This window comes from Onychomys torridus, chromosome X (assembly GCF_903995425.1).
Source record: "Onychomys torridus chromosome X, mOncTor1.1, whole genome shotgun sequence".
Lineage (NCBI taxonomy): Eukaryota > Metazoa > Chordata > Mammalia > Rodentia > Cricetidae > Onychomys > Onychomys torridus.
This window is the reverse complement of record NC_050466.1, coordinates 128,665,982-128,689,683: the sequence shown is the minus strand read 5'-3', so window position 1 is coordinate 128,689,683 and position 23,702 is coordinate 128,665,982. Positions and strand designations below refer to the sequence as shown.

Below are 23,702 nucleotides of genomic sequence, written 5' to 3'. Positions count from 1 at the left end.
TGCAAAGGTGTTTTAAAATTATTTGAGTTCTTTATTTTTTATATTACTCATGTCAGTGTGCTTATTATATTAATTTCAAATAGGTTCTTTCCATTTTATTCCATCTTGTTAATGTTCTGAAGCAATCTTGGAATATTATAAAATATATGCTCTTTCAAAGTCTGATCAAATTGCCAAGTGAAAGTAATGGTGTTTATTGTGGAGTCCTTTCTTACCAGTTTATTCTTCTGCAGAAACTGCTTTTCTAATTTTTATATGTGAAAGAATAAATTTGGTTAGTCTGGGTTCTCCCGAGAAACAATTATTTTTCATTTTAATTGGTGTTCATAGAATTCTACAATCTAGACTTCTTAAACAATAGTTTTTTGGTTAATATTCCATTGCTATACTGTTTTATATCTATACAATCTTTTTGTCCTTGTTTAAATTGACTAATTTTTTTATTTTTGAAATATATCTTTTTAAAAAACAGATTTTCATTTCTAATTTGAATATATTTTTCTATTCTTTATCCAATGAATTACTTCTATTATCTGTCTTTGAATTAATTCTTTACCGTTCTTTGTTTTTGTGATTCTCCAGAGTTGCTATAATGAAAATTTATGTGTGTTTTAATTTTTCACAATAAATGTGAACAGCTGTATAAATTTTCTTCTGATTACTATCTAAATATAGCCTATAGTTATTACATGAGATACTTTTGTTAACAAACTTTAAATTCTTGGAAAGCCAAGGCTACCAGAAAAACTCTGTCTCTAATCAACAAAATATTTAAACTCATTGTTAGTGCTTTCTAGCATTATTACTTTATTATTAAAAAGTACTTTTGTAATATTTATATTTTTCTAGTGACCACTTTTTGGCCTAATCTATAATTTGCAGGGAACCATGGAGTCAGCCTAGCTGCCTTGAGAGGCATGTGTTTTAGGTTTTCCAGGTTTAGAATCCATGGCTCCTGGGCTCAATGTGCCTTCCAGTTGCCAAGAGACTGATGATGCACTCCCTCAGGTAGTGAAGCACTCAGGCTGCTTTGTGTTTCTGTATGTTCCCTTAGTAGTCAAGAAAGCATGGAATCTAGGACAATTGGTCTTAGAAATGAATCTTGTGTACCATGTATGACTTGCAAGCTTCACTGTATCTTGGCAGCCACAACTGTATTGATTCTGGCAATTGACGTTATCTTCTGTTTCTGATAAAGAGTCTCATTGCTCTCAGTAAAATTGTCACAGCTTCAGTTGTGCTGTCCTTCCCTCCAACCTGGCCATATCAGGTGACCTTGGCCCAGTAAGTAAGTGCAGACGCATATGGAAGAAGAAGATACACTCTTTATAACCATGCTAAATTTAATATCTATCATACCATAAGATCTGCACTCATATTTATTTTGTCTCACTCCCACCGACTCTCTTGACAAAGTCTCACTATACAATTCAGGCTGGCTTTGAACTCACTATGGAAGCCAACATAGTCTTGAACTGATGGTGATTCTGGTGCATTAGCCTCCTGAATGATGACAGTAGAGGTATATACCATCACGCACCCCTTCTCCAGTCTTCCTTTTATTGCGTATGATACCTTCAAATCATTCCCGTTTTTGAATATTTTCTTTATAAAGTTCATAGGTATGGTAGAATGCACAGATTTTCTCACCTAATACACATTCACTTTTAATTGTGTCTTTTATCATTAAACATCCTTTTCCATCTTACTGTTTTTATTTGAAATTGATTTTGTCAGATATCAAAATCACAATGTCTACTTTAACCAATGCTTTGTATACTTTTTTCCATCTTAATACTTTAGCCATAATAAATCACTGCTTCTCATGGCACTATTTAAAAACAACTTTTCAAAAAGGAAAAATTAATTATATTCCTAGTTGTCAGGTTGCTATTTCAAAGTATTTTCATATTTTAATGTATTTAATTATATTTTAAGTGTTTTCTTCTGTTTGAGTTTTATTAGTATATATTTATTATACAAAATAGACTACACCATATATATATATGTATATATGTGTGTGTGTGTATATATATATATATATACATATATATATATATATATACACATTACTTTGATCATATTCACCTCTAATTCTTCACAGTGAATTCTGGCTTCTTGTCATTTAATAAACTCTGGACTCCTCATCTGAGAGGGACTAAATGATATTTTTCTTTCTGGGTCTGACATAAGATGATGAAATGTACAGTGAATGTCTTATACTGTGATTGTCTACTATGCTCATGCATGAGACAAATGAGCAATATTTGCATCTTTGTGTGTTGCTGATTTCTAAGATTTTAAGGTCAAACACATCTTCTCAAATGTAGCAAAGTATGACTTCTTTCCAGGACTTTTGGTGAACAGTGGAGGGTTGTATGGGAAGATATGATGGTCTTTACATGTAACATTTTGTCATGTGAATATCTTTTTCTCCATATACCCCTTCACTGTCCCTTTTCTTCAAAAATCAGTTCGTTCTTTCTTTTTTTCATTCATTCCTACCTCCAGGAAGTTCATTTTACTTGAGATTTATGCACACTTTTAAGTTTGTGACCTGAAGCTCATCTTGGAAACTTTTAGGAATGTACGTTTTAAACCATGTTATTAGGTCAATCTTAGTCTTCCTAATAATGTTCTGTTTTGACCTTTGTTAAGCTATTTTTGCAATTTTTATAGCTTTCCCTTCATCTACCTCAGAAAAGTGTTCAGTAGGGATCTCACAGTAGAAACTTACCTTTGAAATTGCTGTTTCACTTTTTTCTGTGACTTCTTAATGATATTGGAGAGGTAAAAGGCAAAGTAACCAGTGTGAAGTGAAATACTGGTGCTTTGAAGTAAACATGCCATTGAAACTCAGTGGAGATAGTAAAAACCTATTTCCTAAGAATGCCTACTAGAATAACTGATATGATTAGGTACTGTCACTGTAGACTTGGGAGAGGCTAAGTAATTTTTAAGTGTCATGAGAGATTACATTGTAAACACATTGTTCTTTTATGAGTTTCACACTACATATTATTTTAATAATATTTTTTCTCTCTAATTCCATTATACATTTCAGGGAACTAGCTGGTCTTCTTTCTTTTACTCTACAAGAAGATAATTAACAATTAAAGTTAAACTGATCTCTCCACATATTAACAAATAAATTTGAACAGGGATCTCAAATTTTGTAGTAAAGACACTTATAGAAAGCTAAGTGTAGTAGCATATACCTGTGGTGACAGTTACGTGGAAGCCTGAGGCAGGAAGAGCACATGAGTTTTAATTGATTAGCTTATATTTATTACTAATGTTTCTAAAAGTTTAATGTTTTTCTTTTAATTTTTACGGTGTATGTCTGAATGTTTTGCCTATATGTATGTCTATGTACCAGATGCATGCCCTAGTGCCAGAGGAGGCCAAAAGAAGGTACACTCACAAATAGTTGTGAGCTGCCATGTAGATGTTGAGAAAAGAACCCATATCTTCTGGAAGAGCATCCAGTGTTCTTGACCAGAATTTTATGTGATTTTGATTTTTTTATTATAAGTACTCGCCAAAACTAAACCTAGATTAAAAAAGTAAAGAGATGGCAGAAAAACCAAGCAAAAATTGAAGGTTCTCAAAAATCATTATTGAAGCTTAATTTTATGGTTGTGATATAAGCTTGTATTTATATGCTCAGAAGTTAATTTTTATACCTTCTTTTCTCATAAAAATATGAGTTATAAACTACATGAGGAAAAAGAGCAACTGTTTTTGAGTGTCCATTTTATACCAACTACTCTGTCAACATAAAAATGATTTTTTTTCTTGTTATGTATTAGAGATGGGACTTACAGTAATAATAATAGAAGTGGAGAGGCATTTTACTATTATCCCACTCTGTATGGTTATTCATTATTTTCTTTGCAAATGACTTTGAGGAGTAAAGTACTCATGCATAATTTCAATATATCATGAGTCTTGAATACTTGGCTACAATTTTATTTCATAATCCTCAACACTTCCGATTAATTTCTTCTCACATTGTTTTTAAACTTTGGTTTCCAAGTTCTATAGATCAATTAATTAATTGTACAGATGAGTCCTATGAGGCTTAGCACAAACTTAAGGACCAACCTGAATCTGAAAAATGAATATAATTGTACTCACCATAAAGAATTGCAAGCAGAGACAGGGGCATTACAAGTAGTCCCACCAGCATATCTGCAATGGCTAGGGACATTAGGAAGTAATTGGTTGCATTGTGCAGTTTCTTCTCCATGCTTACTGCCATGATAACAAGAATGTTGCCCCCTATAGTCATGATTATAATCACGACGATTGAAAGTGCTGGCCAGTTTTGTACCCCGTCCGGAAACTGAAACAAGCGTCCACCATCGGAGGAATTAAAAATGTCAGTTACTATAGCTGCTACTGGACTTATGGAAATATCGAATTGCCAAACCAATAGGCCGATTAGGTGCACACTGAAAAGAAAAAGAAAAGGAAAGAACATCAGGCTTTGCTTATACACAATACAGCACTTATACTATACAATAGCCTCTCCCATCACTACCTTGACCATGACTGCCTCCATCCTTGTCATTTCAATTTTTATCATTGAACTGTTACTGAGTGATTGCTATGAGTGAGGCACTTAATATAACAACATATACATGTATAATCAGATTTGATCACATATAAAACCCACTTGAGTTCAGTTCTGACTTATTAGCATTACATAGGTGAAAAAAGAATGGAGTTCAAAAAGGAAATGACACTTTCTCAAGCCAATACCTAAGAAACTGACAGGACCAGGGGCCATCATAAGGTCTGATTTCAGACTATTTTAAAAGTTCACTCGTGTCCCAAAGCACAATGTCATTTAAGGTGATGTAATACTTTATGATTTTTCTTTTATTTTGTTGTTTTGGCTTATTTAAGACCATTTTATTACAAGTTTCTGAGGTACTTTGAGTATGGCTCTCCCTCATGCCTCCTGTCCCCTTTAGACCCAGCATTTGTTTATGTTCATGTGTCTATGTGGATCTATGAAGATGAGTCTCTACAAATGAGAGAAAATATGTGGTATTTATCTTTCAGAGACCGACTTCATGTTTTATTCTTTATATTTTCAAAATGTTATTTTCTTTGAGCTCTCCTTTGAGAAAGCTGTGAGAGAAATAAAGGGAGATTTTCTTAACAGATCTGGTAACCAGACAGAAAAATTGGAAGTTATCTAAATTGAAAAGAAAATGTAAGATATTGTCAGAACAATTTTATGAATGTGTTTTGAAATATAGTGTGATAAAAGTACACATTCATTTCTTTTTAGAAGTATGTCCAAGCTCGCATATCTGCAATGCAAATTTCTGCTAGATGTCATTTTCTTGTTTAGTGCTTTAAATTTCATGCTTTCTAACACCTTCCACATTTGTGTCCTTGGTTTTCTAGGACTTACTTACTAGATGATTGATTCCCAGGTGCAGAGTTAGGAACTAAATTTTAAATACATATTTTTATATTGCTCTTTGGACAGAGTCTGCTAGTAGAAATTTCAAGCTAGGTGGCATTATAAGACAAGGGAAATATGGATGTTTCACTTTTGTAAATTTCAAATAAATTTACCTCATAGTGATGAAATTTATTTAAGTTACAAACACAAATGTTCTCTCAAGATGTGAGCTCCTAAAGTATGTTCAACAAAACCAACACACTCATCCTGCCAGATAAAAATGATAAACAGTCACGTTCAAAATTTCCTGTTTGAAAATATGGTTTGTGAATGACTGTTTTTTGGATGAGACCTATCTATTTGTCTGTCTGTCTCCCTATCTATTTATCTGTCTACCTATCTATTATTTTCAGTTATTGCAAAGGAGCAAAGGGATTCAGGATTTCTCAGCTACACTGCTCAGAAAGTTTACACATTCTACTCCTCAAATAATAGGATTGTGTTAGTTGAGATTTCCAGTGTCGTCGTTCTTGTATCTAATTCTTTGCCTACTCCTTTACATTGCATTCTATTGAATTCAACTACTGGCTTATTCCAGGTTCACAGTGTTCTGCTCTGTCCAGCTCTGTCCTCAATCTCTGCCTTCTGATCTCTAGTAACCTCCATTATTCTTTACAAATCAGATGCTAATAATAACACCCCTCCTCTCCTTCTCTCTTTTTCTCTAATTCAGCATCTATCTATCCTAAGCTGACCCTAATCTTGTAACCATCCTGTCTCAGTCACCTTGGTGTCAGTATTATAGGTATGCTGTGGCTGTGTTGTAATAAATAGCCATTTGGTTGTCTTAATTGTTCAGTTCATACAGGAAAGAAACTCTCTAAGCTTCACTCATGATAAAAGCAACCACACACACACACAAAAAGAGTTATTTGAACTGAGGCTATCATCCCCATATCATGAGCTTTAAAATTTAATTAGATGCCTTATTATCCCTTTTTTTCCATTTATTATCTTTAAATAGAAAATATTAATCTTTTTTTATACAAGCCATAGAGTTCCCTGATCATATGCAAGCATTTTTATATCACTAAGCAAACAATCATAAAGTAACTTTGCTGTTTGATTAAAATAAACAATAGAATCCTTACAGGAAGGAGTGCACCGCATTGCTCAGGTTCACCATGATTGCTTCAGTTTTAAGCAACCAGAGGTTCAAAGTGAGAATTTGGAAATTAACAGACTGGTTTCATTCCCTGAGGAGAGAAAAAAAAGAAAAAGAAAAAGAACATTAGTTAAAATTGCACATCACTTGCATATCAAACAATTAAATAAACTCAAATGAACTTATTTAGTGATAAGAAAGTCTGTACTCCATTTACTGAAGAGGTAACCATATTGCACGGAAGCAATTAAAAGCAGGTAAGAACAAACTTTTCATTTATTCACAGACTCATCTAGGGTCTAGTAATGTGTGGCTTTCCTACAGATTCGTCTGTTAGGATATACCGAGCTTCAGGTCAGCGTTTTGAGGAAGGAGATATGAACAGATCCTTGAGATTTGCAAATCATTGGGAAAACACATACAATTTAAAATACATTTGCATTTCTAAATTAACAAATTTGAAGAATTTATATACCATGAACTTATTTTTTACATTTTCAGTTTTCTTTTTTTTTTCTCAAATGAAGCAATCTGCATTTATATAGGCAGTTCTATTTATACTTTTGCATTAACCAATAATATTCACCAGAGGGCAGCAATAACTGGTTTATACTCAAATAAACATATCAGTCAAGTTTACCATATTAAGTACAGCAGTCACTCTATGTAAAAAACTGAAGGTCAGTTGTATTAGATGATTGAAACAACACTCTTAGCTTCTTTTGTGGATTGAGAGGTGACACTCTATCTTCAAGAAATTTATAAAAGAATTTCAAAGTGGATGCTTTTAGTTTCTATAAGTTATCTTTCAAAGGATTGTTTGTGATATTACAAAATAATTATGTATTGAACTACTCATCAGTTATTACTATATTCAGTATGTTTCAATGTTGGTTAAAAATTAAATTGTATAAAAATGCATCTTTTCTGAGTGGAGCCTGCCACTATCCATCTTTACATCGACACTGAGGAGATAGTGCAAGTCCTAGGGATTATCATGGTAATCTTTAGTATTTTTCTTCAGAGAGATTCATAACTAAGAACAGAGAGGTCAAAGCAATCCGTTCTCTAGTCTGTCTTTTCTGCGTTTTTTGAGTTTGGGTTTGACTACACTTGCCACACCAAACAAACAACTAATAACTATATTCTTTGTAAATTTATAAAGAGATTTCAAGAGTCACGACTGTTAAGTTTTTCAAGTTGCAAGTAACAATTTGGCAATGAGAAGACATGTGTGAGTGTGTTTGTGTGAGTGTGTGTTTGGAGTGTTTAAATGGAAGTAAGAGAGAGGGGCAATAAGTACTTTGAGAACACAGTATAACACTGTAAGTTCCATTTTATGTAGTTTATACATATTTTTAAGGAATATGAAAATGAAAATCACTCTTGATACTCTTTGGTTTTCAAAAACTTGGAATCAAAATTTCACTGGAATAAAGTATATTTCCCTGTTTCTCATCTCATTTAATATAACTTTTTTCCTAATCATACAAATTATCAATTTAATATGTTCTGCATTTATTTTTCAGCATCTACCTTTCAGTTCTAACAAAACCATTTCCTTACTCTAGTGAATATGTGAAATAAGACTTCCTAGTGACTAAAGACTCAAAATATTTTGTGAGATAGGGATCTCAGAAGAAATTCAGGCTATTTTTATCTGATGAGATCTCACTGGACAATACATAAGTCCCCCTTCTCTTTGAGGTCTGGAAATAGGTAATGAAAAAGATATTAAAGAATACCAGTAAATATCAATTTCCTTTGGCCTTTCAATTTTATCTCTTGAAAATATCAAAAGCTTTTCTTTTCACTAATGGTAAAAGTTCTAAAATCCTTCATAGTGTTTATTTTCAGGTATTGAAAAGTTAGTATAATTAAGAGTAAAAAATAGTGTAAAATGCATTCTGTTTCAGTAACGTTATACTTGCTGTAGCTCTGTATGCTCATGACCTTGTGAAACATTTTTTATACTCATTCTTAGCCCTGGTTGAATTCAATTATTGTTTCAGAAAATACTATGTTTTCTTAAAAATTAGCCAACTATATATTATTTACCTTGGGCATATAGATAAAATATTAAACAGCAGGTGTTTATTTTCAGACCTTTCTGTTTCACTAAATAAATGATAATCATAAATATCTATTATATACATAAATTCCCCAATTTATTAATTAAAATTACTTGAAATCCAAGTCATGTCTTCCCATGCAGCTAAAACATGTTTTCTTTATTTCATTTTAGTTCTTCCCCTATCACAGAACTGAAACAATCACTAAAAATTTACATTCATAAAGTTGACTAAACAAATAGAAAACTCTCTTGATGTGTTTGTAGAGGTTTAGGAACATAATACAGTAGGAATAACTTACATGCTTTGTATAACCTAAATCCTGCTTCATTATAGAACACAATAATATATTGAAATAAATGTTACATATGTTTGAAATAGTAACTGTTTATAGAATTACAAAGAAAGAGGATTTAAAATTGCTCAAACCTCAAATAACTAACAAGAGAAAATATATATACATTTATACTTTCTGATCTCCATCTCTTATATTCTACTTATCTTTTAAAATGGAACCTTAGTAGTTACATAAGCACAAATAGAACACTTGGGAGTTCCAACATTTAACCTTTGGAAGATTTGTGTTTTGTGAAGTTTCATAAACTCCATTTAAGATAATTAACGAATTGGCTACCTTCTAGGTAGAATCTGTGAGAGGACAGGAGAGAAAATAACCTGAAACTAATTTGTTCTCTCAAGTCTGGAATAATAAGAGGAGGCTAACTTACAGTGAGTGAATTCACTACCATTACCTCCTCATACAATTTCTTATTGCTTCATGCAGCATGAAACACAAACATTTCCATGCTGTCTCTAAGTCATTGAAGGATCTTTAACTATCATTAACAGATTTTGCTACGTCAAAATCAGGGACAAATATTAATTTCCATAAGTTTTTAATAGTATTATTTTATAGTGGATAATAATTATGAGAATCTTGAACATAAATCTAAACACTGAAACACTGAACATTATATTTAAATGTTGTTTATTAAACATTTGCTTATATGTTAATAGGTTATGTCTGTCATTAGCATAGGTCACAAAAATCATGAACACTTGAAAATAATTGAACCAAAATAAAATTGCCATTAAATATTCTGAAACAAATTTCAAACTGTCAAAATCTATACCATTCACCAAAATACTTAAAGTCATAACCAGTAATTACCTTATAGAATAATGAAAAAATAAGGTTAAAACATTTTTAGGAATAATGGCTGGCACCTTCATGAGGGATTGTGTGTGTGTGTGTGTGTGTGTGTGTATCTTTCCATTTCAGTTAATTATCCAAGTATAGTATGTAAAATAGTTGATTAAGGACAGGGGTAGGTGAGACTTGGAAAAGTTGAAGATGGAAAATTAAAAAGAATAAAATCTTAACTAATGGTAAAGAATGGACTTGTGATTTTATACACATTATGTCTGAAGAAGAAAGAACTTTAGAGCTTCGTTGTAAAACTTGGTTGTGTTTTTTTCCTACATCCTCTGAAACTAACCCTTTCAGATTGGTTTTTACCTTTAGATTTGTGGAAAAATCTGTCAGGTAACCATGGTGATATAGTACATTATTTTTTACCCATACAGAAGAGAATAAATCTGACATGGAATTCTTATTAGGCTGTATAATACACAGTTAACAGATGATTCTTGTGTGACTTTTAAAAATTCCATTTAGTTTATTTTGTCTTAGTGTGTGTGTGTGTGTGTGTGTGTGTGTGTGTGTGTGTGTGTGCATTTGCACACTCACATGCATGCCATTGAAGAGTTATGAAAGTCAGGGGAAAACTAGCAGAAGTCACTTCTGTCCTTCCATCATGTGGGTCTTTAGAATTGAGCTCAGGTCATTGTGATTGGTTGTAGGTGCCTTTACTGACTAAGCTGTTTTACCCACCCCTGTCTGACTGTGTATGATAAATTATTTAAGAACTGAATATGTAACATTGCATTTGAAGGTTTGATTTTGTCAGTTTACAATGCTCAAAAATTGTATGTCATAATTTAAAAAGTTTTCCCTCTGGAACATCATGGAAAGGAGCATAAAGATCAGAAAGTAGAGGCAAGGTAGGAGCACTGTGAAATATCCTTCTGAATATGACACAGCCAATGTAATGAGGAGACCAGTGCCTTATCCATTAGGCAAGTCCCAATATAATCAGTGAGACAATGCAGCTGTTGCTACCTACCCAAGGCCTGTCCCCAGAATAAAACCCAAAAGAAGAGGGACTAGTTGAAAAGAAGATGAGGGCAGGAGTGAGAGGGGATAGAAGAAGGTAACAGTGGTGAAAATTATCATAATTTACTATATATACATATAAAACTGACAAGACTTCAGTAAAATGTCAACGAAATCTTCCCTCTGATTATTATATGCAGTCAACGTTCAGCAGATGGCTATATCAAAAATGAATTAGTCACAAATGTTCAGATTGCTGCTGTGAAGAAAATAATCATGTGCAGATTTATAACAGTTTGGGGACTACTCATGTAATCCAAAATTATCCTTAGGCCTAAGGCATACTGTATGAATGTTCCTTTCAATTTTAAACGTTCTATAGAGATTTTGTAATAAAGCACACACTTTTCATTCTAAAAATCTATGTTTGCCATGAATAATCACATCATGTAATTCTTTATGATTTGATGGAAATTTTTCCAGAGACTTCACGGTAAATATAGATTCTTCTAATATTATAAGAAATGCATTCTCTGAAATTAAATACAACCAATCACTCTATTTTCAATTCTAAGGTCCTAATTACTTCTACAAGCTTGAATTCACAGAACTTCTGAAGCTGAAAAATGATAAGTTATCAGATGATCTGGTTTCTTGTCTTCAGAAAGGTCTATATTTAAGTCACTTTGACAAGCTTGACTGTTGATACTCTTTAGAACAAACTTCAACAGAGGCAATTTTCAAATTCTCCCCTGTTCAGCAATCTGCTCTTTCAGAAAATTTTATTTTATACCAGGCAAAAGAGCCTCGGGGTAACAGACATTAGTGGAAAGGAAAACTCCCTTAATAAGTTAGGTAAAGGATCTATACCCTGTGCTTAAGACAGTTAGCTTTTTGCATTTCTGCTAGGCTTTAGCCAGAATTTAGTCTCACAGACCTAATACTGGACAGTTTCCAGTAGTGAGGCAAGAGGGAAATGTCACACTTCTGACTATGTAGTTAAATATGTTAGGAGATTTTACAATTTTCCATTTGAAAACTGAGGGGGCAGCATTCGGGGAATGGTACTTGAGTCTTTTCTGGACATTTTATTAGATATCACAATACTAATATGATTATTCAATTTGAAAGCGTTTCTGGCTGATACCTTCACTCCCCCACTCTCCTGTCCAGAAAATACTAATGAATATGGAGGCAAATAGAACTTTCTCTTTTGTACTTGCTCTGCAAATGAAACATTTCTTCCTTATTTGTGTTTTCTAAATTCTTCTGTTTGTTATATGAGGTTTGGTTTTTGTTTTGTGGTGTTGGGATGGCCGAGGCCTCATGTACGAACTTCATGTTCATGAAAGCAGTTATTGTGATAAAATTTAACAAGACTCCATAAAACTGAACTCAAGTTGCTATTGCAAATCATTCCACAGTTGTAGTAACAAACATTGAGGAAATCTGTCACAGTGGGCAGCATGCTCAGCAATCTGAAGTTGTTTCTCCATAGAATTCTGTCTAAATGATCTCGACCTAAGTATCCTTACAGCAAAATAAACTATAGGCTCTGAAAGAGCAGAAATAAAGGAGAAACCATATGTTAATGTATGTGTTGGAGACCAATTCCAACTGACTTGCAAGGCTGAAAACTGTCTAGCCAAATTTCTGTGTGTTCAAACACTTATTGATAGCCCATTATGTGCTAGGCGCTTTGGCAGATGCTGTCCACTTGTTGAAAAGCAAGGTAGAAATGGCCCTGCTCTCACAGAACTTACATTGTAGCATAACCAACAGGCTAGAATGAAATGGAACTGCGTAATAAGATAAGGAGTAACTAGAGGAAATATCTCAGTCAGATTTATCCATAGATTTGAAGCTATCCTAGCTTGTATTAATCACAAATATACAAATATTTTACACTGCTGAGGATATTTTTCTGTTCATTGTTAGTTTTACAAACTGGAAACAAAATTCCCTTTAACTTTGTGAAGGTACATACAATAAATTGAATAAAGCCACATACAAAAATGCATTTGCCCCTTAGGTTTACAATGAACTCCCTTCATTCACAGGGACTTCTTGCTCCTTGTCTCATTTGATTAAGAAATCATACAGTCTGGGCTGTGTAGCAGGCCTTGCATGTTGTAGAGGATCCAGGTGAGTCAAGAAAAGCGAAAAATTCAATCAGTTGCCCAGATGTATTTATTGCCAAATAACGGGGTACTTGGATACATCTGGACAACCGAATGAACTCTTAGCTCCTCATCTTTCCAACAGTTCTTCATTTTGCAGCTCTAGGCACTCCTGGATAAGGACAGACATGAACAAAAACTCTACTTTGGAGTTAAAGGATTGATTAGACTTTCTGGTTTTGCAATTCCATGTCAAGAAAAAGCAGTCTGTGGCACTGGTGTATAATGGATTGCTAGAAAATGTATTAAAGACATCAGCTAGCAGCAATATCCATACAAAACAGGCTCATCAGAAACAATCAAAACGTGTGACAAATACAGAAAATTCAGCGGACAAATTGAATTGCATAATTTACATTTTAAATATATCACATTAAAAAATCCTATTTTGTAACACATAGGTCATTAGCCTGGGCACAAAAGGTTATGGTTGAAGACATGACTTTATTAATCAGTTGATGTGTAGCTTAGAATAAATAATCAATCTTCTTTGTGTCTCAGTGTTTAAAATAGAAGATTACAGGTAGATTCTTCAAATCATTGCCAACTGAATGCAAAATACGACACACACCTCAATGTACCTCCTGATTTAAAGGAGTGTGAGAGTGATTTGGGAGTATTTTCATTATGCAGCGCAAACAGTCCACAAAACAATGTGCACACAGTCTTTAGCATTCAGTTATTCAACTTTTGTAGCTGGAGGAGTTAGGAGATCACATCCAGTCATGAAAAATGTTAAGACAAATTATCTATTTGTGATTTTTTGACATTAAAGATACCATGTCTAAAATAATTACAGGAAAGTGAATTTTAAGCAATATTGCCCAGTTTTGAGACACTCTAAAATCGGTTTTCCATTTTATTATCTTAAAGTTCAGCTAGAACAGTGGTTCTCAACTTCTGTGTTGACCCTTTGGGGGCCAAACAACCCTTTCACAGCCTAAAACCATTGTAAAACACAGACATTTACAATACAATTCATGACAGTAGCAAAATTACAGTCATGAAATACCATCAAAAATAATTTTAGGGTAGGAGATCACCACAACCTGAGGAACTTTACTAAAGTGTCACAACATTAGGAAGGTTGAGAACCATTGTACTAAAATCTGTTTAGTGCTTTATTTATTTATTTATTTCATTTCTTGCACCAGTTCCATAATCCTTGCAACAGATGTTGTCAGCATTAAGAGAGACAGATATGTCTATTTTATAACTCCTCTTTGTGTGTTTGAAGTTAAAATTTTAAATAAAATATAATTTGCACATGTTCACATTAAAAATTTTCTAACTAGTTTCATAGAGAATTCTATAAATTTTCCTCCCCTGTACAACTCAGTTGACAAATACAGTATGTCAAGAAGTTCAGAATAATACAAATTTTCCAGTCGTTTTCTTTAAGAATTTAATGTGTGAGTAATTATCTGTGTGCCCATGTATGTGTTGGAGGTGGTGAAAGAAACAAATATACTTTCAATGCACAGTTTTAAAATCACCACTCTCCAAAACCCCATAATTTCATAAGGTGAAACCATGCCACGATGTTCCAATGCTATTGAGTGATTGCACATGTTTAATCATCCTTTTCAAATGGAAGAACTGACTTGCCTGATATTAAAACCTCTGTGGACGACTGATAACTGAAAATCTGGGGAATTGTTCCCTTTTATGGAACAACAGAAGCTTCGTAACAGCAAAATCTGCCTTCATTTCTCCTTGAAAGATTATTCTATATAAAGTCAGTCACAATTTAATTGTGTAGTAGAGACTCAGTTTGCTATTACACAGACTTATAGTCTAATACGGACTAACTGGAGATAATTTTGCTGTTAACATGCTCTGTGATTTTGTCTAAAGATAATTTTAAAAAGCAAAAGAAGAGAATTTGAATACAACTCCGTGAGGCTATTAGATCACATCTAGAATCTACTCTTCTTTAATAATTTAATTTAATTTTACATATCAGCCATGGATTCCCCTGTCCTCCCACTCCTGCCCCCGCCTTTCTCCCCAGCCCACCCGCCATTCCCATCTCCTCCAGGGCAAAGACTCCCCTGGGAATTCAGCTCAACCTAGTAGATTCAGTCCAGGCAGGTCCAGTCCCCTCCTCCCAGGCTGAGCAAAGTGTCCCGGCATAAGCCCCAGGTTCCAAACAGCCAGCTCATGCACTAAGGACAGGTTCAGGTCCCACTGCCTGGGTGCCTCCCAAACAGTTCAAGCTAATCAATTGTCTCACTTATCCAGAGGGCCACATGAACTATGAACCAAAAGCTGAGGAGCCCCCAACTAGAATCTACTCTTAAGATTGCTAGGTATGTAACAAGCACACTAACATGAAAGGGGAAAGTCTTGTGGGGCCTCAGCCCTAGACAAAGAATTAAAGGCTACTAAGGAATGCTGAGATCCAGCGAAATCATCTTTCCCAGAAATGAGCTGGTTAACTGGTTGTTCAATACCAAGCGGTCAGGCCTGAAAATACATACATACAAGCAACAGTATCCAAAATGAGCCAGTCGTGTTTGTATATTTATGCATACAAGTTAAAGAAAAAGATTTGAGAGGGAATAAAGGGGAGGAGGAACATGTGATGGGTTGGAGGGAGGAAAGAAAAGGAGTAAATGATGAAAATATTTTAATTTTGGAAAATAAAATGATTGTTACATATGATAATTGCAGTTTTATAATAATATAAATAATATACTCACAATTCTAGAATTGTATGATGAAGTGGACTGAAATTATTTAACAAAAAATGGGGAAAAGAAAGAGATAGACTAATCAAGTGTTACAGAATATCCTCCTACTTACAGTCTGAGAGATGGGGTCATAGAAAAATAGTGACTGTTATCCATACTATTATATGTGTGCCAGAAAGTTTTTCAAAAGGAAGTTTATGTTCCAATGAGATATACTCTCATGTTGTAGCATGAAAAACATTGCTCCCTAAAAATAAAAACCTTCATTATTTTATCCCTAATCTAGAAGTTCTGTTGTTACAAACAGAAGGAAACAAAACAAAAATACTATTTTAATGTTCTAAAATGTGAATGATGTATTTTTATTAGTAAAAATATTTATCTTTGTCAATGATATATAATGCTATGGGCTGCATTCTTCTTGGATGACTTTTTATGGAATAGATGTCATGATAGTCCACTCTGAGAAAAGTTATTTTTCGAGGATTGACATTTCCCATTACAACGAATTATTCTTTTCATCAGTACCACCTTTTCCACTTAACAACAGTATCTGATTGCTTAAGCTCTATCATCTAAGCTCTCCAGGGAAGTGTAAATAATAGAGACTCATTTAGCAAAAGTCATAGCTCTAAGTTAGCACTGTTCATAAATATCTTGAGGGGTAACTGGTTCCATTATGCATGCATGTAGAAGCAGTTAATGAGAAAAGAGATTATGGATTTAAAGGAAAGCAAGAATGGGTATATAGGAAGGCTAGGGAGAAGGAAAGAGAAGGGGAAATGATGTAATTATATTTTAATTTTGAAATATAAAGAATTTTAAAAAGTATTAAATCCATGCATGTATCAACATACAAATTTTTCTATATGTAGCAATGTACAGTCAGTGTTGTTATTCATACTATTATGTTTTTAATGTGACAATGGGCCATAATTCCTTTTATTACAAATAACACAGGGGCGGGAGGGGAAGGATAGGGGAACCCATGGCTGATGTGTAAAATTAAAACACAAATATAATAAATTTTTAAAAAGGGAAAAAACAAATAACCACTTTTAGGTTTAAGCTAGATGACTGTTTTGTAAATGCAAATACTGTATTTTTAAGCAAAACTCAGTAGTTATGATTACTGAGTACATGCTACCATGATAGGAATGTGTGATGAAGTGATGTGAGATGATTTAAAATAATGCAATGAAGAGAATTTATCATGTAGTATGTTCTATAGATTTTCAAAATTGTTTTCAATTTAACAGAATAAAAGTTAACACATTTAGAAGAGTGTAGCAGAAAAATGTGTGAACTTATTACCATTGTTTAAAACGCATCGTATGTGTGGTGGTGTTTTAGGCCTTGGGCTTTACAGCACTAAATGAAGATAAGATCTTTCCCCTTGGAAGAGTGTAAGAGCCAGAGCGGGTGGAGGACACCATATAAGTTCACAGAGACTGAGGAAGCATGCATAGGGCCTGCATGGGTCTGCACCAGTTCCTTAGCATGTGTGTGTGTGTGTGTGTGTGTGTGTGTGTGTGTGTGTGTGTGTGTGAGAGAGAGAGAGAGAGAGAGAGAGAGAGAGAGAGAGAGAGACAGAGAGAGACAGAGAGAGACAGAGAGAGACAGAGAGAGAGACAGAGATGGCTTGCAGCTCAACATTTTTATGGGACTCCTGTGTGTGAGAACGAGTGGCTTCTTGTGCTTTCCTTTGGACTCTTTCTTCTGTTGGTTTGTCCTGTCCAACGTTGATGTGATAGTTTTTGTTTTATTATATTTTATAAAATGAATGAATGAATGAATGAATGAATGAATACATAGATACTAGGGTAAAGGTTAACATCTGAACTGTCACTAATACCACTGGGAGAGGGTTTTTTTTTTTTTTTCTCCAATGGTGTGTCACTGGGTATATCCACCACTCTGGGATAGACCTCATATTTAGGAATAGTCGACCAACATATAATGGACTCCACAGATTTTGTGTGTGATTTTATTTGGTTACAGGTTTTTTTCTCTGTTTGGGTGCGATTTTGTTTTGTTTTAATGATTTGGGGGGTTTTGTTTTTGTACTGGATTTTTCTTTTTTTCTGTTCTTGAGAAAGCACTTAAAGTTGGGTTGTTTTGGGAGGGGGAGAAGACCTGGAAAGACTTGGGGTATGGGAAGAATATGATGAGAATACATTTAAATTTAAAATTGTTTTAAATAATAAAAATATAAGAAAAAGTAAATAAAGCTATTAATGTCTTAAGGTCAGACATTGAACATATTTTGAATCAATGAAAAATCTTATTTTTAAAAATTCAAAGGAAAAATAGTATTATCATATAAAAGAAAACATCATGTACTCTGAGTTGCTTACATTTGTACTGGACTACAATTGAAGCAGCGTTTCCTTTTTATTCAAGTGAGATGTATTCCTATGCACTCCAACATGTGAAAAGGGGGACTTTTAGTCATGAACTAGCTGCATCATGAGAATAAATGGATCATACAAGAAGAAGTTATTTTTTATTTGTGTGGTTTGTACTGCAATATGTATATGTGTGATGTGGTGTTTCTACTTGGTGTATGTGTGCTATATGCACACATTTAGGTGCTGGTGCACGAACAGTGGAGTTATAGACATGGGAGGCCATTTGTTTCTTTCACCTGGGTGCTAGGATCTGAACTCAGGTCCTCATACTTGTATACCAAGTGCTCTTACTAACCCTGAGAAAACATTTCTTATATTAGAAACAAACTAGTTTTCGGTATCTAGCACAGCACAGATAAAACCTCTCTCTGGTCATCTCCATCTTCTTAATGTCCACTTTACAACCACACTCAGCAGAAATCCACAGCTTTCAGTAATCCAGTAAGGATAACAGTAAGCAAGTAATCAGTAATTTGCACATACTTTCCGACTATGATCTGTAGTGCTGTTTTCAGTATTGTTTGGACATAATGCAGTTAAAGTGTGTTTCTAATCTAAATGGCCCTCCTTATCCTTTAAGTACAAATTCCCATAGGAATTTTCCCTCTCTTCAACATTTTCAAGAGTACACAGTTCTGGGTAGGAAGAAAGGGAGTGAGATCTGTAGTGGGTAGCCATCCCAGCATTGGCCTGGAAGTTCCAACTCCCATTGAGGCTTTGGTAATGGTCACGCCCCGTCATGCCCACAAGGCAGGGTGGAGGAGGAAGCGGAAGACCGAGGATCGGGAAGAGGGCTCTCTCTTGGTTCTGGGACGCTGGATACAGGAAGTAGACTGAGCAGAGTTCTCCAGAGAACACTGCCAGACTGCTCCATACCTTTCCCAGACCCTGCAACCTATCCCTTCATTTGTAAGTTACCCCACAAAATAAACCTCCCTTGTAACTACGTGGAATGGCCTTAATAATTTCACCAATAGAGATCAGCATCATCTTAGACATAGGGATATCAGTACATTTCCTTAGAAACAAAAGGCCTGACCAAGAGACAGACTTCAACCCCATTGTCTGCTAATGACCTATTGTCAGGTGCTGGCCTTTGAGTAAGTGATAAAGCCCCACAGGCTTCTTCAAACAAACTGAAAGTAAAAAAAAAAAAAAAATAACCAAAACCAAATGACAAGGGTCCTTAAACTGGCCCCACATTCACAAAACCAAGAGGTACAGCGAAAGCAACATATGTTGTAAGTTATTCCTTTCTGATCCAAAGGTAGCAAAATGGAAGGCAAACTGCCAGCAATAGATAGTTGGTTATTATTCTTTTCTAGTTTAGACATGCTCTGAATTTTTCTTCTTTTTTTATTATTAAGGAATTTTCTATTCATTTTACATACCAAACACAGATCCCCCTCTCCTTCCTCTTCCTGACCCCCCAGCCTTCCCTCCAACTTGCCCCCCTATTCCCAGATCCTCCAAGACAAGGCCTCCCATGGGGAGTCAGCAGAGCCTGGTACATTCAGTTAAGGCAGGTCCAAGCCCCTCTCCCATGAACCAAGGCTGTACAAGGTGTCCCACCATAGGTAGTGGGATCCAAAAAGCTCACTCATGTACCAAGGTTGGATCCTGATCTCACTGCTAGGGGACATGCCCTGAATTCTTATGCTACTCAGAGTAACTCTTAGCTACAATGCAATAAAACCTGGTAATGTTAAGGTTAAATAATTCCTCTTTGTTTAACTAAAAAGGATAGAGTGCTACTTTCACACCAAAGGCACACAGCACACTGAGAGGGCCATTAACCATCTTCCTCATTTCTTTTCTGCCTATGTGTACAGTGTCTCCCAAAGAGCAGCTGTTGCATTGTCACCCCTCCCTTAACTCCCCTCTACTCTTCCCCCATTTCCTGCCTCCCAGCTGCCAAGATCTCCTGCTTGCCTGGCACTCCCCAGTTCCTTTTGGTGTTTGAACTCCTCTTAATCCCATTTAAAAATTATTTTGTCAAAAAGACCACACACCTACAAGGAGATTCTTTGTCCCTCAGAGATCATCATAGACACTTGAAAATAGGTCTTGGGTTTCACGGAATTAAATTTATCCAAATATACAGTTCTTGGAGGTTTCTTCCTGAATTGAAGTCCAGATGGCTGGCTGGTAGTCACTGACAGCTTAAATTTGCTCTCTCTATTTAACAGTAACATAACTCTTCCATTTGGCTGTTTGTAATAAACTAAAAACACCATCAGAGACTAACTTTACAAGCTTAAACATTTTTTTAAAGCTAATGAACTAAAATTTAAGTTACCATCACAAAATACATTATTTTATAACACTGCATGACAATTATGATTAGTTAGCTACTGCCTTTCCCTTGACTACTTTGAAAAATTGATGGATTTAAATTCAATGGTATTTTAAGTCAGTTGGTTATAAACAGGATGAAGATCAAAGTGTATTCAGGTGAGTTATTTTTGTAAATTTAGTGTGGGGAACTTAAACCTTGAAGTGAGCATAAAAGATTCAAACACTTGTGTTACTTTGAGATTTAAGTTCATAAATCAGGACAGGTGTATGTAAACAAAATAAACATGTCCAATATATTTGAAGTCCTTGAAGTTGTTATGTTGATTCAACAAGACACTCTCGGGGCTTCCACTTCCTTAAAATGTTTTTACTCACAGAAAATAACAAAAATGAAATAGGCAAGGTACATAGGTACATTATGCCCATCAAATTTTACAACATAAAGAAACTGGGGCCGGGCAGTTGTGGCACGCGCCTTTAATCCCAGCACTCAGGAGACAGGCAGGTGGATCTTTGTGAGATCGCGGCCAGCCTGGTCTACAGACTGAGGAAAGGCAGAAAGCTACTCAGAGAAACCCTGTCTTAAAAACGCCCTCCCCCCCCCAAAAAAAAAGAAACTGGGTTTACTTTGGCTGACAAAGGCAGGCAGGATTATCTGTCTTTGCATCTATTCACAATGATTCAATACAGCAAGTTAGCTCTAATTACACTTAGGCACAATTGATAGTCCATGTCATTGAATAATCTATGCCATATTTTATTTTATCATTATAAAGAGAAAGATATGAATGGGTACAAAATAATTATAATACAGTTATTGCCATAATAAACTGCTGTGTGAATGAAGAGGTATGTTTGTTATGCTCATATCATGTATCCTTTCAAATATGTACAAAATCACTTGTCATGCCAAGCATTTTATAACTGAATCATAAGAGAGTTCCAATATCTGGGGCAGCAATTTTAGATTTAATGAGACAACTGGAAGCTGTATGAAATCAGAGAGATCATAGAAAATACAGTTGAAAGAAACAACAGATTTGCTGGCAACTGTATCGTTTTTCATTTTCTATAAAAATTAAAGGTATTGGAAGATCATTTAAAAATCAGCATTTTCGTATACACTGTTGTGGAGGTAGACTTTCAGAGTTGACTTACATCTGTCTCAATTGACTGTAACCAGAATTGCAGAGGTGAAAGATCACATGTAAATAACAAAAAGTACTTGATGGGAATAGTTGCAAAAAATCATATTCATTTTTCATTATTAACTTAGTGGATAAGTTTGAGCTTAGGGCCCGCTGTATGTCAGGCACTGTCCTGAGTCCTGAAGCCATGATGACAGGCAAAATTGATTGTGCTAGTAAATAATCGCCTCAGCTCCATCTTTTCAGGAAAGGGTGGGCAGGGTGCAATTAGAGAGTTTAATTCTCATTGGTTAGTCAATTATAAGTTTGTTAGCTGTTTTGGTTTCTGAGACAAAGTCTCATATAGTCCAGTCCCCGAACTCTCTTAAACAGCTGAGGACAGCCTTGATTTCCTGATAATCTAGGCTTCTGGACATGCCTGACTTCAATTATGGTTTCTCTAAGAAACTAATTGACCTGAAGGAATTACTCTTGGAAAGTTTTCATCAGGCTCAAGGTAGTTAGGGGAAAGTTCTGTTTCATATCCAAGGGTAGCAGATCCAAAGACACTTAATGGTGTAAATGACAGTGGCAGTAAAAAGTCAGAGTTGGAAGAAAAAAGTCACTGAGGAAATTCGAACATTTTAAACTATACATTACTATTTGTTTCATTTATGAGCGATCATAAGAAAATATAAAACATTTGAGATAAAATGCTTGTACTTAATACACTTCATATTCCAATCTGTGGCTGCCTTTCATTTCAGGCAAAATTCACTTTAGTGCTGCCATCTTGTGGCTACCATGATAACTACTATGAATGGTCATTTGTACTTGCCAAAATGCACCTGTTAGTGATTTCCAATTGAATTCCTGAGCCTTTTTTTTCCATAATAAAAGCAATTCTGGCATTCGCTTGTACTTCCATACATGTAATCTTAGTGCTCTGTAGCCCAAAGTAGAATTGCAAATGGAGTGCTAGTCTGGGCTACATAATGAAATGCTGTCCCAAAACTCAGTCTCATCAACAAGAACAAGACCATACTGATTCAGAATACACATATACACACAATAACGACAATAGTGGAGAAAGGAAGCCTAGACATACCGTTATAATAAAAAACAGACAGCACATTCCATCATTCCATATGTATATCATTTCAATTTTGATAGAGAAGGTTTTTAGTACATCAGAAGTTACAAATGAGTTTCCATAAAGGGAAATACAAAGCAACTATATTTCCCAACCGTCTTTAAAAAACCATATTGTTTTTCAATAAATTTTGTGTCTTAAATTCATCTTTTCCTCTAATAAAATGTAATGCAATTTAAAATAGTGTCACTTATTGTAAAAAGAATTAATGCACTTTCCCAAAACACCCCTTTTCAGTGTGTGTATGTGTGTATATAGAATGCAATGAGTAGTACAATATATTTCATTGCTACCAGTATCAATCAATAACTTTTGAAAGGTACTATCAGACTTTGTATTATAGTACATTAGTATGGTAGGCAAAACTTTAAGAATGGCCTCCAATGATTTCACCTTTCTCTAGTCTCTTCCCTTTTGAATGTGGGTGGAACACCAAGATATGACCTGTCTCCTGTATGTTCTCATATGCATCAAAAGAGCTTATTTAGGTGATACTATTCTATTACCCCTTTAAAATCAGATCATCTTCTAGCCTGTAAATGAAGAGCATGTCACCAAGCAATGAAGCCTTAACAATATTTGCTAGCTGGGGTGGGCTATTTGGTGATACAGTTGCCTTTGAGTCACTCATGATTCTGTAAATACTCCCTTACCCATACTTCTGGAAGAAATCTCAATAAACTCTCTGGCTGAATAAGCCCCCCTGAATTGGTGTATGCAGGTGATGGTGTTAAAGCTAGAAAAGACCTGTGGGATGGAATGTGGAGAGTCGATAAGAATGATAGGTAATAGACTGCAATAAATAGAAACCTCAGTCCCATAATCCTTAATCCAAAATTGAGTCCTAAGGATCTCAATGCTGCTAACATTTTGAATTAACAAGGCAGCAGATATTTCTCCAGGTCAGCGGTTCTCAACATGTGGGTTGAAATCCGTTTAGGGTCACATACCAGATATCCTGCATATCAAATATTTACAATATAGCACAGAAGCAAAATT

General features: G+C 34.8%; 1 protein-coding gene across 1 annotated transcript in view; it reads right to left on the bottom strand.

The window, feature by feature from the left end:
* Htr2c (5-hydroxytryptamine receptor 2C) overlaps nucleotides 1-23,702 on the bottom strand; it is a 211,956-nt gene that overhangs the window by 97,094 nt on the left and 91,160 nt on the right. The window contains exons 3-4 of the mRNA XM_036174942.1: nucleotides 6,577-6,681; nucleotides 4,141-4,457 (exon numbers count right to left, since the gene is read on the bottom strand). Coding sequence (XP_036030835.1) covers nucleotides 4,141-4,457; nucleotides 6,577-6,611 — 352 coding nt within the window. The 5' untranslated portion in view covers nucleotides 6,612-6,681. The remainder of the gene's footprint in view (nucleotides 1-4,140; nucleotides 4,458-6,576; nucleotides 6,682-23,702) is intronic.